Raw genomic sequence first — 20124 nt, forward strand, 5'->3', positions numbered from 1 at the left:
CACCTGTTTCTTCACCTCTCCGCCATCGCCATAGGCTTTGAGGTAGACAGAAGTGATGAGAATGTGCAAAGACCCTGTGCGAGAGAATGTTTAAAGTGGAAAAGCCGTTGCACAGGAGCAGTTCCACTCTCTCGAACTCAGAAGCCTGGTTCCCGTGGTACGAAAAGTACTTCCGGTCTATAAAGACAGCGTACAGATTCAAGTTCTGCTCTATGCACTTTTCCTGGACCTGGAACTTCCTAGGCTGCAGTGGATGGCCATGCCGTCTTTGGTGCCTGGTCATGCCCTTCACTCACCACAGAGTGTTGCAAAACCACCTTCCTGGTCTTTGGATCTTGCTGTTGATCTCATCCACCCAGTTCGCTGGGGCCAACTCTGCATGTTGGGATAAGCAATTCCCTATCTCACTGCAGGTTTCAGACCTGCCAGCTACCCTCACCTGGCTTAGCCCACCTGTCTAAGTGGTTTATCGGGGTGTGCCCACTGCATGCTACAGCTTCTTAGAGCCACAGGTGAGAGCTGGGTGCCAGGTGGGGACCAAAGGTGCACAAACTGCCCCAAAGAAACATGACAAGTCCCCACACCAGAGGTGTTAGCCCTCCCTGGACACCCCATACACCCCAACTTGATGCTGTACCCGTCAGATAACTGCGATGTTGTAATTTCGATATTAGTGCTCCCAAAATTGAGCTAATGGTATTTACAGTGAAGACAGTCACATGGTAATATTGTGCTAACTGCCTTAAATTCGAATTTATCTCAGAGTGTAGACACAGCCTTAGTCTCCTCCTTCCTCTGATCCCCACTGCCCATGCCAATCTCACACACACACAAACATATGGTAGCATCCTGTTCCCTTCTCCCTGTCAGCTCCTAACCACAGGAATGAATAAGAACAGGCATCTAAACAAAAACTTAGCAGCATCTCCTAACTACCCTCTCCTGTTTAGCTACTTTCCTAGGAGGGCCTGAGGAGGACTCAGGTGTGACCTGAAACAAGTTACCATTTAAATGCAGATTGCAGAAGTCAGAGGATGCCATCTGCTGCCCAGCCTCTGCTATAAAAGTGTTTCCAGTTTCCAGCTTGACCACAACATCCTGTTCTGGGCCTCAGACACACCTTTGAAAATCTCCCCACACAAGGACTTACCCTATAATACCCCACCCTCAGAACTCACGGAACTAACATGATGTTTGCCCCCACCTCACTGATCACCCTGTTATATCCTTTCCCCCTGTCCTTTGTTGGTTTAGACAGGATGCTCCTCTGGGTAGGGATCATCTACTAATGTATGTTTGTATTATATCTGATGGGACCCAAGCACTATCACAGTAAACATAACATTAGTAATGGGGCTCACACTGCAAAATCAATGGCGGTGAAAGGCATTAAATCTTTTCTGACTGTAGATCCTCTAGTGCGCTGATTTTCAACGTAAGGTCTATTAAGCTCTGGGATTCACAGACTATGTCTAAGGAGTCCACAAAAGGTTGTCGTTAGCATAGTGGTTTCCAAACAGTGCACGGAAGGTTTCCAGATGAGTTTGTGCCTCCATTCAACAATGTTTAATGAAAAAAGAAGACTGAAAACCAGTGCTCTAGCGCAGTCTTCCCCCCACTAGCAAACAGTGGCTATTATTTATTTGTTTAGGTTCCTTCTTACTCTCAGATTGACTAAGATAAATCAAAACAGCTCCTCAGGACAAATCCCAAGAAAACGAGAACTGGCAAATTCAACACTCACAAAAGGGTCTTTCTCACAAGGCACAATTTTTCACAAACACCACATTAATCCATGGAACCTATTACTGTAAGGTGACATTGAGCTTAGCAGTATTTATAAAAACTGGATAGGTGATAATCAGAGTTATAGTATTAAATATTAAACAAACAAGAGTTTTGGAATGGCTGTTCAACTACTCGTTTCAGGACAGAAACCACTCAGTGATCATTGTGGAGTTAGGTGGAAATTTCCCTGGTCACAAGTTATTACTGAGCTGCCTACCGCAGGGGTGTTTGCATCTTCTTTTGAAGCACTTGGGTTTGCCCATTCTCTCCCACAGGGTACTAACATAGCTGAACAATTCCTGGGCAATTGTTAATACTCCTAGGTTCCTTTCCTGTCACTATGGCTCCCAATGCTGCCAGATTTTCACAGAATCGTAGAACTAGAAGGGTCCTAGAGTGCTCATCTAGTTCAGCCCCCTGCACTTGTGGCAAGACTAAATATTATGCAGACCATCCCTGACAGCCATTTGCCTAACCTTCTCTTAAAATTCTCCCGTGATGGAGAGTCCATAACCCCGCTAAGCAATTTATTCCAGTGGTTAACCACCCCGAAAGTTAGGAACCTTTTTCTAATGTCCAACCCAAACCACCATTGCTTCTTGTTCTATCATGAAAGCTTAAGGAGAACAAATTTTCTCCCTCCTTTTTGTCCCTACCTTTATGTAATTGTCCTCCAAAGCACTTGCAACCCCTTCTAGCTTGGTATCACCCTGAAACTTTGTAAGCGTACTCTCTATGCCATTATCTAAATAATTGATGATATTGAACAGAACCTGACCTAGAATTGATTCCTACAGGACCTCACTCGTTATACCCTTCCAGCTTGATTGGGAATCACTGATAACTACTCTCTGGGAATGGTTTTCTAATCAGTTTCCAACTGATGGCAGCTCTATCTAGGTAGTATTTCCCTAGTTTTTTATGAGGACATCACATGAGATTGTATCAGAAGCTTTATTAAAATTAAGGCGTATCACGCCTACTGCTTCTTCCCTATCCTAAAGGCGTGGTACCTATAAAAAAAAACTACTAGTTTGGTGTGACTTGATTTGTTTCTGGCAAATCCATGCTGATTGTTACTAACTACCTTATTATCTTCTAGGTGTTTGCACACAGATAGTTTAATTATTTGCTCCATTATCTTTCTGAGTAATGAAGTCAAACTGACTGGTCCATAATTCCCTGGGTTGTTCTCATTTCACTTTTTATAGATTGGCACTATATTTGCCATCTTTCAGCTCTCTGGAATCTCTCCCATCTTCCCTGACTTTTTGAGGATAATAGCTAATGGCTCAGATAGCTCCTGAGTCAGCTCTTCGAGTATTCTAGGATGCATTACTAGTGTCAGTGCACATTGCCTTCAGTACGGTACAATTTAGGAGCTCCTTGTCTAAGTTTAAAAAGTCAGTTGGTTTTAATTAAGAATACATGTAATAGGACACCTTCAAACCAACTCTGCAAGAACAAAAAGCTTTCCTGCCCATCAAGAGAAATATCTAAATACAAGAATAATTTATTTGGAGAAATCTAAAAAGGATCTTAAGTAACTGCATATTCCAAACAGTGAATAATGACATGATTTTTGAGCCTAACCCATTACCATAGGACTATAATTTATTTTAGAGAGAAAGGCTAATTTCCTCTGTTTTCATGAGCAGAGAATGTTATTTTGAAGACAACAAATCTGGATATTCTGCCAAATATCTATAGGTGTAAAGGACCTTTATATACGCTGCTTTTTTAAATTAAGTTATAGGTACAGTATCTGGTTTCTACCCATGTTTTGACAAAACACTAGACGGGGACAGTCCATATTGGAACACTGTTACAAACCCGCAAACAAGTTACCTTTCAATAGTACCATGAATGTTTAATATGCTAAGCCCATAGCTAGAGTTCTTGCAAATGAGCTACACAGCCCCAACTAAGGCTACTCACTTCCTTTGTTCCACATAATTTTTCATAGATCCAATTAGCCACTTCTATCAAATATTCTAATAACCTTAAACATATCAAAATAGGAGAAGCACACTATCTTCCTTGTATATTAGCAACTTATTCATTATATAATTGGTCTGAAATCTTCCCTTCATGATCTTTTTCTAAGGTCCCTCTGTCGAGATACTAACATTTGCAACCTTATATTCAGGGGTGGCAGGTGAACTGTTGGCCCCAGAAGGCTAGCACCAGCCCTGACCCTTCCAACAGAAACCCCATCCCTTCCACCCCCTCCTAGATCCCTGAAACCCCCCTCCCCCAAGTTCTTGATGGAACTGTCCAAGTGTGGAGGGGAGGCCTGGGTGGGGCAGAAAGGAACACGGGGGGGGCAACCTATGTGACCCCCTGCCCATGCTTACATTAAAAAACAAAAATAAAAAGCCTAATCTGCTGACCTTTTTCAAATTTTATATAAAGAAAAATTGCTCTTGCTTGATCAGGTCAGCCGCATTTTCAAAAAGTGGCCTTAGATTTTGCACAAGCAAAATTTCAAGTTAGGTGAAGGCTGGCTTACTATTTGACTGTATCAAAACAAAAAGCAGCCAAGTGGCACTTTAAAGACTAGCAAAATAGTTTATTAGGTGAGCTTTCGTGGGACAGACCCACTTCTTCAGACCATAGCCAGACCAGAACAGACTCAATATTTAAGGCACAGAGAACCAAAAACAGTAAGCAAGGAGGACAAATCAGAAAAAGATAATCAAGGTGAGAAAATCAGAGAGTGGAGGGGTGGGGGGGAAGATCAAGAATTATATTGAGCCAAGTATGCAGACTAGCCCCTTTCATGACTCAGAAAGTTCCCATCACAATTTAAACCATGTGTTCATGTGCCGAATTTGAATATAAATGTCAGCTTGTCCACTTCTCTTTCTAAAACGGAGCGATAATTTCTCTTCAGTAACACACATACCTTGAGGTCATTGACAGAATGGCCCATTCCATTAAAATGTTGACTAACTGGTTTGTGGATCTGGAGTGTTTTGATGCCTGTTTTGTGCCCGTTGACCCTTTGTCTAAGGGAGTTAGAAGTCTGTCCAATATACAAAGCATCTGGGCATTGTTGGCACATGATGCCATATATGATGTTAGTAGAGGAGCATGAGAAAGTGCCCGTGATTCTGTGAGTAACCTGGTTAGGTCCAGTGATGGTATTTCCAGAGAAGATATGTGGACAAAGCTGGCAGTGGGCTTTGTTGCAGGGAAAGGTTCCAGGACTGGTGACATGCCTGTTCTCTCCTACAGACAACCTCCCAACCTCATGAGGATCCTTACTAACAGCCACAGTCTATACCCCAAGAACACCAGTCCTGGAACCTTTCCCTGCAACAAAGCCCGCTGCCAGCTTTGTCCACATATCTTCTCTGGAAATACCATCACTGGACCTAGCCAGGTTACTCACAGAATCACGGGCACTTTCTCATGCTCCTCTACTAACATCATATATGCCATCATGTGCCAACAATGCCCAGATGCTTTGTATATTGGACAGACTTCTAACTCCCTTAGACAAAGGGTCAATGGGCACAAAACAGACATCAAAACACTCCAGATCCACAAACCAGTTAGTCAACATTTTAATGGAATGCGCCATTCTGTCAATGACCTCAAGGTATGTGTGTTACTGAAGAGAAATTATCGCTCCGTTTTAGAAAGAGAAGTGGACGAGCTGACATTTATATTCAAATTCGGCACATTAACACATGGTTTAAATCGTGATGGGAACTTTCTGAGTCACGAAAGGGGCTAGTCTGCATACTTGGCTCAATATAATTCTTGATCTTCCCCCCCACCCCTCCACTCTCTGATTTGCTCACCTTGATTATCTTTTTCTGATTTATCCTCCTTGCTTACTGTTTTTGGTTCTCTGTGTCTTAAATATTGAGTCTGTTCTGGTCTGGCTATGGTCTGAAGAAGTGGGTCTGTCCCACGAAAGCTCACCTAATAAACTATTTTGCTAGTCTTTAAAGTGCTACTTGACTGCTTTTTGTTTTGATAGTGTATAGACTAGCACGGCTTCCTTTCTGTTACTATTTGACTGTATGTTGCCAATTCTGAGATCAAGGTGAATTTTTATAGAAAAGGTTCAAACCCCATGAAAATGGGTTCATATGAGAAAACCTGACATAACCTAAGGTACAGCTGCATAAATGCTTTAAGGTCTCCATAAGGATTAAATTCATAAGAGCAACCAATTTATATGACTTTAAAAAAATACTCAGGAGAGGTTTGCTGATGAGCTGCCAATGGGCAAAGAGATGTTCTTATTTAGAGGAGGCCTTTTCATGGTGCACACGTTTATTCAGATAATTTCACATTCACAGTATGCCCTTACAAAAATATATTGCTGTTTCATTTTATTGATCTTGTATTGTTTTGATTTTGACATGTCCTACAGCATGACAACATCTGAGACCTACATTGGCAGATTTGCTTATAAATATCATGCAGGGATCAAAAAAATGACCAAACCATTTCCTAAACAGACGTTTAAAAGAGGGATGCATGCTTCATTTCCTTTCTTTAATTTATCTGCTCAAAGCACTGGCCATAGCTCCAGAAAAGAAATAAGTTCCAAAACCACATCAAGTGTAATACAGACCCTTGCACATAATAATTATAAAAACCAGTAAGATCAGCAGCCATGTGGACTTCAGTCTTCAGACTGAAGTTTGAATTCTGACTAACATCTGAAGGAAGAGTTTTCACAGACTGAAACACTGACACCACCCCACAATGTAATTTGTGAATCATACAGGCACTGGGTGAACCTAGGACCAGAGGATGCAAGGCCCCAGTCCCACTCATTCACCCAGGACCTCATGGAATCCAAGTGTTCCTCCCTCCCCATCTCCCTCTGACTGTAGGGCAGGCCACCCCTCCCTCAGTTGGTGGTCCCAGCTTCATGTGAGGGGAGGACAAGGGGTGCAAGGCCCCAGCTTTTCCAAGCCCCAGGAATTTATTCCAGCTATTAACCACCATGACAGTTAGGAATTTTATTTTTTACTAATGTCCAGTCTCAAGCTTCCTTGCAGCAATTTAAACTCATTATTTCTTGTCCTATTTTCATAGGCTGTGGAGAATAATTTTTCTCTCTCCTTCTTGTAACCCCTTTTAGGTGCTTGAAAGCTGCTATCATGACCCCTCAGCCTTCTCCTTTCCAAACTAAACAAACCCAATTCTTTTTCATCCTCTCCCATATGTCATATTTTCTAGAACTTTAATCATTTTAGTTGCTCTTCTCTGGATCCCCTCCAATTTCTCTATCTTATTCCTAAAATGTGGGGCCACACTACTCCAATTGAAGGCTAATCAGTGAAGGGTGGAGTAGAAGAATTACATCTTGTGTCTTGCTCACAACACTCCTGTTAATGCATCCCAGAAACATGTTTGCTTTTTTTGAAAAAGCATCACACACTGTTAACTCATACTCAGCTTGTGGTCCACTATGACCTCTAGATCCCTTTCTGCAGTACTCCTTCCTAGGGAGTCCCTTCCCATTTTGTATGTGTGAAACTGATTGTTTCTCCCTAAGTGCAGTACTTCGTCTTTACTGAACTTCATCCTATTTACCTCAGACCATTTCTCCAGGTTGTCCAGATCATTTTGAATTCTCACCCTATCCTCCAAAGCACTTACAGCCCCTCCCAACTTGGTATGATCTGCAAACTTGATAAGTGGACTCTTTATTCCATTTTCTAAATCACTGATGAAGATATTGAACAGTCCTGGCCCCAAAACTGTCCCCTGTGGAACCCCACTTGTTATTCTCTTCTAGCATGACTGTGAACCATTAATAACTCTCTGTGAAAGTATGAGAGGGGTAGCTGAGTTAGTCTGTATCTTCAAAAACAATAAGAAGTCCGGTGGCACCTTATAAACGAAGAGATATATTGGAGCATAAGCTTTTGTGGGCAAAGACCCAGTTTTTCAGATGCATGCATCATGAAGTGGGTCTTTGCCCATGAATGCCTATGCTCCAAAATCTCTGTGAATGATTATCTAGCCAGTTACAAACCCACCTGGCAGTAACCACATCTAGGTTGCATTTCCCTAGTTTACTGATCAGAAGGTCATGTGATACTACATCAAAAGCTTTATTAAGATCTAGATATACCACATCCACCACTCCCCCTTCATTCACAAGGCTTGCCTTATCCCATTAAAAATAAAAAGCTATCAGGTTGGTCTGACATGATTTGTTTCTGACAAATCCATGCTGACTGTTCTTTGTCACTTTCCAGATGTTTGCAGGTAGATTCCTTAATTATTTGATCCATTATGTTCCCTGGCACTAAAATTAAATTGACTGGTCTATAACTTCCAGGGTTGTCCTTGTTTCTCTTTTTATAGATGGGCACTATATTTGCCCTTTTCCAGTTTTCTGGAATCTCTCCCGACTTCCATGACTTTTCACAGATCACAGCTTGTGGCTCAGATACCTCCTCTACCAGCTCCTGGAGTATTCTAGCATGCATTTCATCAGGTCCCGGTGACGTGAAGACATCTAACTTTTCTAAGCAATTTAACTTTTTCTTTCCCTATTTTAACTTCTTGACCTACCCAATTTCTACTACCATTCACCACATTAGACATCCAGTCTCCACTCCCCTGCCGTAAGCACTATCATTCCCCAGGCCTTAATTCTTGCAGTCACCACCCTGAAACTCTGACACCTCCCAACCTCTTGCCATGACTCCCAGTCCCCTGCTAGGACTCCTGCACCTCCCTCTGACACCCCAGCCTCTTGCCCTGACTCCTGCACCCTAAGCCTCCTGCACAGACTCCTGCATCTCTCTGGACTCACAACCTTCTGATCTGACTCCTGCATTCCTTCACACCCCAGCCCTCTGCCCTGAGCACTCAGCACTCCCCGTCTCGCTTACATTTCATACAAGTCATATCACAGTTCCTCCACCCCCAGCCTGGAGTGCTCCCCACCCATGAAGGGTTGTGATCGGACAGTACCTGTGAGAAATTCAAGTTACTTCCACCCCGGTCCCTACGTCAAGAATTTCTGTCAGATGGCTGTATGGTGCCTCCTCCTGGCCATTCTGGGGACTAGCTCATCAGATCAATACCCTTTCCTGTGGTTACATGTCATCAATCTGTCTCTCTTTGGTTTGCACTGTGTCTCCTCACTCAGAACCACAGCTGCCTCTTCATGACTCAGCTCTCTCGCCAGGTCTCGATGTGCTTCCCCCTTCCAGACAATCTTCCTGTTCACTGCCTCAGGTGCCCCTCCTCCAGCGGCTGGCAGAGGAACCCAGGCCTGGCCTCTACTCTGGGTTCCAGTCCATCAACCCTTGAGCCAGCACTTCTGGGCTTTACTCTTCTAGCTCTTCTACCCCTTCCCTGGGCTGCTTCCTAATCTTCTGGTAGCATCCCTCCTTCCCTGGGGATACCAGCTCCAAACCCTCCTCCCTCTTCCCAGGGAATGATGACTGTTTTCCAGCAGCAGCCCCATCCATTGCCAGCCTCCTGGATTTCTAGGTAGTGGCAGATTAGCCACTGGGCTGACAGGGGCCCAGCTAACTGGGGGTATCTGAAAAAAAAAAGAAAACCTCTACTGGGAAGCCAAAGCCCAGAGCCCCGGCTCCCAGGTAGAGCAGGGTGGGGAGGCCTCTGCACACCAACCCCATTGCCTGGTAGCAGCACTGGGCAGGCAGGCAAGGCAAGGGAAGCCCCAGTGGCTTCTAACGCCATCTCTACCATAAGCCACGGGTGAAGGAGTCAGGCCAGGGGGTTGTGGGGTGAGGTGAGGCTGAGGGCAGGGGATTGGGGTGGGGAGATGCTCAGAGCGTGGCCACTATCCTTGCCCAGCCGCCCACGCACCAGGGTGGTGGGGAACCATGCCTGTCCAGCTGTCCAAGCATGGGGCAGTAGAGGACTGTGTATGGTGCACTTTCCTGACCACCAGATTCTTGAGGTCACTAGATTCAGAGGGGACCTGGTTTGAACCTACTTCTGCTCCTCTTCTAACACTGATGCCCTGCTTGGATCTTCTGAAAACTGCTGATACAGATGTGATCAATCACGTTTTCTGACTGATGGTCTGGTGAAACCCAAGTGACAACAGGGATCTTTTTGTGTGGAAAAACACTACCACCTATCACCAATCCGTTGAAGGAACAAAAGTCACTGAAGTGCTTTGTTTTCATTCATGTTGCCTAGGCCTTCTTTTCCCATGGTCTGTTCTCTGCCTGTATTTATGCTTCCAATTTTCACACTGAGCTCGCCCATCAAAATCAAGATGTCTTTTTTTACTTTGTGGTTCACAACACTTTGTAGTTTCTCACTGAAGTCTGTTTTACATTCCTCAGCTGCTTCGTTGGTTGGTGCATACCACTGCACAATTAGCACCTTCTGCACTTTGGTGTAGAATCTGGCTGTGAAGATGCTGATGTGATGTGGTGATTCTGCTGTTCACACCATTAAAGCACCAGATGCCTGTCTTGATAACATGAAGTCCATGCCTTCTGTGTGTGGTGTGCCCTCTTCTTCATATCCCGAGCAGATGAATGTTTCACCTGTTGCCAGGCATAGCTGCTCAGACTGTGTCCGTCTTGTCTCACACAAGCACAAAACTGCAGGCTTGCGCTGTTTCATCTCCACTGCAATTTGTGCTGTCTTCCCCACTTGACACAGTCACCGAACACTCCACTTACAAAACTGGGTGGATGTCCTAGGTGAGAGAAGGGCCACCTACGGGGCAGCTCTCTTTTGGCTTTCTCTATCACACTTCATACTCAACCTGTGCAGATTGCCAACTCTTCCCAAGACTTGTGTAGTTGTAGGTTTCTTTGTAGATGTTTCTGTAACTTTTGGTGTTTCATGGATAGAATTGTTAACTCTAAGCCAACCCCTTTTACCTCAGGGAGAGGACAGCTTCAGGAAAGAGAAATAAAACTGGGCATCGGCCATAAGTGCTAGAAATCATCTCACAATTCATGCAGCAAATTCAGTGGACAGGCCCTGATCCTCTGCTTTTTTGATTAACTGAACGTAGGGCAGATGGTACAAAAATTACTTTGGTTAAAATATTAGTGAGTCTCATCTTGGCAAAAGAAAATGTATTAAAAGCTAGGAAGAGGCAAGAAGTATTAGAAACTGATCTGTACAAAAATAACTTGAATCTTAAGTTCAGTGCCAACTATGACTCTTCCAACTACTGGGAGGGCAAAAAAGCCTCAAGTGTGGAAGACATTAGTAATGCTAATCCGTCATCTAAATATTGTGGTCTAAGTCAAAACAATAGTTAAATCATAAGTCTTAGACATGACTGCATACAACATGTCACCCAGCAAAAAAACCAAAAACCCACTAACATCCCTCCAACCCATATAAATGTTTAACACTCCAGACTAACCACAGCACAGGAATTTTTTATTTCATTTTCTTTAAGGAAAAGAAAAAAGTGGACAATGGGGTTTGTCTCCGACACAAATTGCCTTTGCGCCTTCAGAACAAAATTATTGAGGCAAAGACCAACATAAGGTGCTTATATAGAGGGGGGGACACAGGAACTACCAAACCAGAACTGATCAGTGGCATCCTGTCTCTAATTCCAGATGTTTCAGAGAAAAGCATGAACCACCCATAAAGCATTTAATAATGCAAGACTACAATGTGGGAAGAGAGGGCAGGAGGATTCTCCCTGAGCCCAGCTGGTACTCAGATTCGGACTCGTGGCTCAATATATTTTTATATGTTCTTATTTATTCTTATTTACATATGGCTAAAGCCTGCCTTGACAATGTCTGGCACTCAATGAACAGAAAGATCAAAAACAGTCTCCTCACCCCACAAACTCATTTGTGTGGTCCAGCTAAGGGACAAGCAGAATTGTAGCCTAGTCCTATTCCTTTTATGTTAACGTGTACCCCTAAAGTGGCTGAAAGCAGGTAAGGCTATGGATCTGCACCCTGATGCACTGGCCAACAGAGCTGGTTGGCTACACAGAAGGGCTGCGTCTACACTACAGAGTTCTGTCGACAGAAGAGGCCTTCATGACTGTGCCTACACTAGACAGTTTTGTTGACAGAAGGGGCCTTCTGTCGACATAACTCAGGGAGTGCCTACACACGTAAAGCGTTCTGTCAACAGAATCTCGACAGAACTCTTCATTTGTCTCGACAGTGTTATCCCTCAAAATTTGAGCTACATCAACACTAGCATTCCTCTTTCGAAACAGGCATGCAAATGAGGGAAATAAAAAATGCAAATGAGGCGCAGATTTAAATAGACATCTCATTTGCATATTCTTTCAAAAAAAGAAAAGCAGTGTAGACACAAGTCTCTTGAAAATAAACCCCATTTTCAAAGAAACCCTTATTCTTAATTTTTTTTAGGAATAAGGGTTCTTTCAAAAACAGAGTTTATTTTCAAAAGAGACATATCTAAGCCACTTTTCTTCATTCAAAGGAATATGCAAATGAGGTGCCAGATATGTAAATCTGTGCCTCATTTGCATTTTCAATTTCCCCTATTTGTATGCCTCTTTCAAAAGAGGAATGCTAGTTGAGACGTAGATTTGAGCAATAACGCTTCTGTCAACAAAAGTGCAGTGAAGACACTTCTGTCAACCAAGAGGGCTTCTGGTTCACTGGGCAGCCTTGTTTGCAGAGCTTCTGGTCAGCTGTTCTGTAGAGGGAGGACAGGGCAGGCTGGCTGCTCTGTGTCGACAGAGCAATCTGCTCTGTCGATCTGCTTTTGTGTGTGGATGCAATCTGTCGATAGAGGTTTTGTCGAGACAACTCTGTTGACAGATGCTTCTAGTGTAGATGTAGCCAAGGTGATTAGCTGCTGCTCAAAAAGAAGTTCAGTAGCAGAAGAGCAGCCTTTCCCAGGGCTCTGTGACAGACCTTTGTAATGGCACATTTATGTATTTATGTGAAAAATGACTGGCTTCAAAAATATCTGGAGGCAGTGAGTTCCTAACAGGATACTAACAGGAAGAAGGGATGTGATTGGTACTCAGTGTTTGTAGTATGCCGGGCTGGCCTAAGGGTTTTTGGTGCTCTCTGCAAACTATGACTTTGGTGCCCCTTCTACTCAACACAGAGAACAAATTAGAAGTCTAGAATGAAATTTTACCTTTATATCCTTGGCATTCAAAATGGCAAGTATAATTAAAAATAATATCGTATTTGATTTTTCTGCTTTTCGTTAAACCTTATGCAATTATATTGTATAGGGCAAACTGCCAGTCAGTTGACACTTCAGGCATTTTAAGTTGTACACAGTGTTTCTGGTCAGCACCATAAACAGCTGCATTTCAAGCTACAACTGTCTTCCTTTCAAGGGAACTGATTTTTTGGAATCTATGAAAATCTTTATTCCTTGATACTGAATAACAGGGCTTTACTATAACTTTAACAGTAATAATCTACAAAAAATATACAATCTTAATCTAACAAGTACTTGTGATTCTCTTTTTACAATCTTAATAAAACCTCTTACCGAATTTGTCAAGTTTGACCCAATACAAATTCATTGTGTGCACAACGTCTTTGGGATCACAGCTTGTAAAACAGCAGGACAATTGTTGCGGGTCACTGACCAGCCTTCACTGAGCAGTGAACAACAGACTCAATTATATGACCAGCCAACACTAGGCTACTGAGAATGAGTGAACTGCCAGACCCTAGGCCAGGATAGAAAACCTTGGTAGCGCTCTTCTGAAGCTATGTCAGGACACGTTTTAACTGTATTTACATACATAGCCGTGCTATAAAATGTGAGATAAATAAGAGAACTCAACTTCTGACATGGTAATGAAGCTCTGTATTACAAGTACAATAGCTGATACTTTTGTTTGTAACAGATAAACTCATCTTTTTAAATAGAGGAAAAAATATTCACGTCAATGTAATTTGGCACCCATTAAAGCCTGGAACCATAGACAACCCCCTAGTTCTCCTATAAGGTTGGCAGTATGCTCTTTTTGCAGAAGCTTTCATTACCAAAAAAACCAGCCAGTCTAAACTGGCATATGTGCACTACTTGGACCATGCAGAGACAAGAATTAGAGATCACTTTCTTTCCTCCGTACTACCTCCCTGTGCAAAAAACAAGTTAAAAACCTAATGAGTCTGTAGAAAAAAAGGGGACCAGGGTAAGAACACTCCTGTTATAAAGAATATTAATGGCCTTTGGAGAGGTAGACTTCCACTACTGCTTCGGGAAAGAATGCCTGGGTTTAAAAAAAAAAGATCACCCAAAAAACCACCAAAGAATTTCTACTTAATTTCCAAAGTGTCAAATGTCTTTTATTATTGGAAAATTTCCATTAAGTTCCACTGGGATTTTATCACTGCTTTGTCTTATTATTACTGTTTCATTTATTGTATTATGAAATGCATTAAATGAAACAAAAGAAATACATTGTCGCTGACAGCAGTGAATAACTCATTAATTCCAGTAGTTACTTCCCTTTGCCCTCAAGGGAAAATCTGCATTTTTTCCCATGTAAGAATACTCAAAACAAGAGAAAGAAATACTTAGTCAATAGTTTAAGAAACCCCAGCCGAAACAATACATCTTTTCAGATGCTTAAATGTCTGAGACTCCATGCAGACATTTGGTGAATAGATGGAATAAAATGTGTTGCACAGCATATTTGACTTGTGGTGGGATGCACTGCTTGTTATAGACACTAACTAAGCACTATAATAACAAGGAACTAGTCTGCTTTTAAGTATTTTGGTGTTTTGTGTAGAAGTATTAAATTTTGAAAATTACTTAAACAATTAGAAACGTTCAAATGATGGAGAAGACTTAAAAAACAAACTTTAAACTTCACTGTCCTGCTTTGCTTTTAACACTTCTTGACTATTTACACTGTAAAAATGGAAAAGAGGTGGAACAAAGGAATATTTTAAACAGCCTGGAAGAAAAGAGGCAATTTATTTTACAGACTGTATCCTAGTATGGTCCCGTCTTATTTCAGCATGGTTTGGTGTTATGCAGAAAATTATTTCTTGCAAGTCTCTGTGCAAGTTAACACAAGTTGTACAGAAGTTTCCTCTGTCTTGGGGGGTCTTTCATCATTTTCCAGAGGTAGAAAAAACCCCACTCTTTCACCTCTCCTCTTCTCAAAGTATACAAACTAGAGAATAAAACTATGATAATACATGTTGAACCTCTCTAATCCAGCACTCTGTAATCCCCCATCATCCAGCATGATTTGAGTTAGCCAAATGTCCACATATTGTGGTTGTGGCCAAGTTTCCTGTGGTCCCATAAAGTTTGTTTACAGCTACCAGCCCTGGTTCTCAGAGTTCTGTGCTGTTATTTAGCTGTACTTTATCTCTAAATGTCTCCTAAGAGCACAGTTAGCAGCAAAAGTCTTGGTAATGCTGCTAGACGATACTGACCTCCCATAGTTTGGCAAATTCATTCATTCAGCACCAGTCAGGTCCTGAGGGTGCCAGACTAGAGAGGTTCAACCTGTACTACAGCATAGTGGTGCTGTTTAAACTAAGTTTTATGATGAAACCATACATTATTTTACATATGGACTCCCTTTCCCCAAAAAAACTCTTGTATTCTTGCTAAAATGATGAACAATTCTACAATGTCTTTGATAGCTGATTACTGATCCAGTACCAGCTATGCAAGTATCAGACTACATCAATAAGCTCTCTCAATCACTCACAAAGTAAATGTTGTGCTCTCCGCAAAGTATTGCTTTACCCTCAGCAAGGTATTAATGTCTTATCTCAAGCCATTGTTTGTTCCAGAAAACCAAAGAATATAAAGTAACATGGCTCAAGTAGAGAAAACCATCTCCTAGAAAATATTCAACCAAAAATAAAACGTGATTTAACATCAGTTACTTTACTCTGGGACCTCTGGTTTATAATGTGACTAACATACATGCCAATCACGGTCTTTTTTTGTTTTGTTTTGTTTTGTTATTTCAACAGAAAAAGTTCTAGAATACACTGAATTCTGGAATCAAACTCTACACTCCAAACCTGCTAATATGCAGGACAGTTGACTTTGACACTTGTGCATTAAATATACAGACACACTGCAAAAATGATTCATGGCTGGGTATAAAACTCAATCAAATTTCAGCCTGATTTATGGAAATGTGAATTAGAGTAGCTGATGTAAATGTGTAACACACTGAGGACATTATGAAATATCATATGAATCTGCTGTTGTCCTGGTCAGTCATATGATGGCTTATCCCTTCCTGTCAACTGTCACTGCTTTAAAAAGCTGTCCAAGACAACTGACTGTAAGATCCAGTATCCTTGGTATTGTACCACAATATAATAAAATATTTATTAAACCAGAACCATGCTAAAGCACAATGCCAGAATTACTTTTGTTTACTATATGAAGTTATATGATAAACAATCTTACAAATCATTAATTAAGTTCACTGGTGCTTCACGTTTCATTTTCTGATGTGCAAAAATGACTTCATAAAAATTAATATTCTTAGCTCCAATATTATAACCATTTACATTTTGCCTTTCCCTTCTCTATAAACAGTGGACTTTTTACAAGTGTAAAGGTAATTGCAAACTTGCTGTATGATCATCTTTTTCAGTAACTTACTCGGATGGCATTGGAATTTGTTTGGAGTATATTACAGTATTTTTATTAAGCACTCATTTCCAAAGTCTCCTGTTTCTAACTACTTTCACTGAGGAGGTTTTATCAGGCTCATTATGCTCTATGTTCACCACAGGTTGAAATAATGACACTGAAGGTTGAATTGCACCACTTACAACAACTAACATTGAAGGAACAAATCCAGAACTCTGCTAACATTGTCAGGGGACCTATAACAATAGAAGCTTCCCTTCTATTTCTGACCTTTCCCTCAACTGTTTTCAGTTACGTTCATTTTTAACTTATTAACAAGTTAGGAAAAAGGAATAGTAGAAATAGAGTATGTGAACAGCGGAAATACTCAACTCACATTTTAAAAATATATCATATTTTTGTCTGGTATTTGTCAAACCTTTAATATCCAGAAACTCTCCCAAAGACAGGATTAATGAAGAGCCCAGTCCCAGTCCCACCAGAGTCCACAGAGTATGTACAGCATGTGCAGTAACAGAGAACCAAGCTCATAGGTTTTAATTACTATATTAAATTTTCCCATTTGGAGGGATATTTTAACGAACACTCAGGAGCAGTCACTGAAGGCATTTCCTTTTCAGACATCATCCTGCTGCTGCATTGTGCTGCTGATAATATTACTTTCCTAAAGCACTGAAGACAAAAGGCTGCAAGCAGAAAGCACCTTTGCCATTCTTCCCCATATCAAACATGGAAACTAACCTGCCCAAGCATATCTGGTGCGATGGGAATGGTGGGCCAGATGGCAGAGTAGACTCCAAAGAACACCAACCAGAGCAGCATGCTTCCCCAAACAGCCAGGTGGCTAAACTGCAGTGGTGACAAAACGGAACACAGTACAGCTATCTTTGTACTTAACAATGTCCATATCAATATTGTTAATTAACACTGCTAATTAACTGGTGTGCCGTGAGAACTAAGCATGCCGTGGAAATTCCATCGATGCCGCCTTTCCCCAGCTCTCTGTAGAGCCAAGGGCAGGAGTTGGCAACCAAAATAGCAAGAAGAGCCGTTTTTTCCAATTTGGTAAAAAACTCTGTAATTCAAGAGCCACAATTCATGTGAGTAAGAGATGGTCCTTAATGAATAATGTCAAACCATACTTTTTGTAACCCCTATTTTAAGAACAGTGCACATGCAATGCTTTGTAATGTGGTACTTGTTTAGTGCACGTTTACTCATTAGCTTGGTTCAAATTGCCTCATTACCATGTCACCTCTGAAGGGAGGGGGCGAGTGTAGAAGCACCCTTAGACGACCCCCCCATCAGCTGGGAGCTCAAGCACAGCAAGGCTGCCTAATTCCCAGCTGGTGTGGGGTTGGTGAGTTTCCCCTCACAGAGGATTTGTAAAGCAGATGGAGGAAAATCGATGACCCTGTGGCAGCTCGGACTCAGGCAGCCTTGCTGTCTGAGCTCCCAGCTGGTGCAGGGTCACCAATTTCCCCTCCCCCCTGCAGTGGCGCTGCATTTATGAGCAATCTGGAAAAAGATGGAACTGTTTTGTCTCATTGAAGTGTGCTGTGTTACTGAAGAGGTTGGGAACCACTGGCTGAGACCACACTGCCTTCTATAGAAAGTGCTTGTAAATAACTCAACTTATTTGCTACTTAATTTTTTTACTCATGGTATTCAATATTTATTTCATTTTAAATTAATATAAATAATACAAAGGCAGCTTGTTCCTGCCAGAGTTGTGAGGGAGCCACCCACAGCTCACTATGGACTAAATTTTAAAAGGTGTTAGTGTCCTTATCTCCCACTGATTTAGTTTTGATTGAGAAAGGCAATTAAAACACTTGCCTCCGCCCTTTACTAAGCAGGGATGGACTTAAGCACATACAGCAGAGCTCTCTTGAATGAGAGTCTTCCATGGTAGCTGAGGATGCTGAACACCTCACAGCATTTGGCCCTTGTGGAGCTGCTACAGGATTTTTTTTTTTTTAAAGAGAATTTCACGAGGAAAACACCCTGTAAAATTCTTATTTTCAAAGCAGATTATGGCAGGAATTTCAAGCAAAAAGCCAGCAGACTTGGCACTGCTCAGGCTAAAGATCTGCTACAAGCTGAGAGAGGGATGACAAAAATGAGGAATAAGGGGCTGTCGATCAGGTGGGTTTTGGTTGACAGAACCCTGTCTACACTGCTTGTTTTGTGGTGACCAAAGCCTCTGCCGGGAGAGCGATCATGCAAGGGTATGTAAATGAGGCATGCGATTTGTAAATAAGCACCTCATTCACATAACCCTGGCGGCTGCAGCACGCCGTGTAGACGTAGCCCGTATGTGTCCTTTTTCCAGCTTTCAACTTTGTGCCTTCTTTCGTAATTCCTCTGCTTTGAACAATCTCCTACTTCATATACACTATGTGTCCACCCTTTCTGGCTTGTCATTCCTCCTCAAACACTTCATCTGGGTTACTGTCTTCTGTTGAGTTCACACTAATACGAACCATCTAATTATTCTGATGTGTGTAGTGTAACAAAGTTCTGAGCTGCTCTTTGTGGGTCCTGCGCTTTGTGGCAGTTAAAGAGATGCCTCAGAGGTTCGCCGTGTCCCTTTTGCTCTACCTCCCAGTTTTCCCAGGGGTGGGGCACAGCCTACTGAGCCCTTTTCTTCATCGGCACAGTCATAAATGGGGGAGGTCCCCCATGGATTTTGGGTCTCCTCCTGCCCCTCCTGCGCTGCCCCAGAGGGTGTGGGGCAGTTTGGGGGGAAGCTGGTCCCCTCCCACTCAATCCAGGTTCCGGCCCAGGGACCCCACATAGCTGCTGCTGGAGGGGCTGTCTCCCTCAGCCCAAAGTGCACCAGCTCCCTTCCCAGGGCTACTTCCCCAGTACCTTCTACTGGCTGCTGTACTTTCCTCTTGCAGGCTCTCCTCTGCAGTTCTTTCCTCCTTCCTGGTCTGTCCCCTTTCTTGCTCCCCCTCCTTACCTGCGGGAAACCTTTTGAAGGTTCCATGGGCCTTAATGGGTTGCAGGTGGTTGATTAGCCCCAGGTGCCGGATTAGCCTGCTGCTGCAGGCTGATCCTGGATGAGCCTCAGTCCCCAGGAAACATAAAGGCACTGACCCAACTGCCCACTTACTTGCCCTCCATAAGGTTAATACAATATGCTGTGGGCTGTGATCTCCCACAGTAGGTTTAAACCAGAAGTAGCCGTGGAAGGTTTAGAATTGATGCAAGTCAAAGGAAAATCAGGCCCACAGTGTCTCCAGTTTTCTCATGTTGCTCTGTATATCCTGTCCAACTTAAACTGTAAGTGCTTCTGAAGCAGGAAGCTGAGCTGCTGCATGCATTTTGTCAATAGCCTGTTGCAGTGCTGCATGTAACTATATCCAAGAGTACGTCATTCTGAACTGTGTGTCACTCTAAAGATTTAGCTGTACATCATGGAACTCCCCTTGTCAGACCATGCTCTCCACCCTGGTGACTGGGTAAGAGAGAATAAGCATCGCTGTGTATCTGTGTCAGTTCTATATTTAAATCTTTCAGTTTTACCTATTACATTCTCTCATGGGGCCAAGCATCTCTCTCACTCTTGACAATAAATCTCCTTGTAACCAGCCCACTCAATGATGGAGAAGAGGCTGACAGGCACACGCTCAATATTGTTTAAGTAATACGAATGTTCTCTGTGCATTGATTCACTCGTAACTGAAACAATGAGTGTTATCATCACCAGGCCCCCACGGAGAAGCACATCACCACAAGGGTCCAAGCCTGTGAGTGTGGAGTTAT

General features: G+C 42.5%; 1 protein-coding gene across 2 annotated transcripts in view; it reads right to left on the bottom strand.

The window, feature by feature from the left end:
* The window catches only part of ATP8A2 (ATPase phospholipid transporting 8A2), a 556173-nt gene that overhangs the window by 132459 nt on the left and 403590 nt on the right, over nucleotides 1-20124 (bottom strand). For both annotated transcript variants that reach the window (XR_012644144.1, XM_074985625.1), the window contains one exon: nucleotides 17092-17199. Coding sequence is in view for 1 of the 2 variants with exons in the window: in XM_074985625.1 (XP_074841726.1) it covers nucleotides 17092-17199 (108 nt within the window). In the remaining variant the exon portion in view is untranslated. The remainder of the gene's footprint in view (nucleotides 1-17091; nucleotides 17200-20124) is intronic.

Source organism: Carettochelys insculpta, chromosome 1, assembly GCF_033958435.1.
Source record: "Carettochelys insculpta isolate YL-2023 chromosome 1, ASM3395843v1, whole genome shotgun sequence".
Classification (NCBI taxonomy): Eukaryota; Metazoa; Chordata; order Testudines; family Carettochelyidae; genus Carettochelys; species Carettochelys insculpta.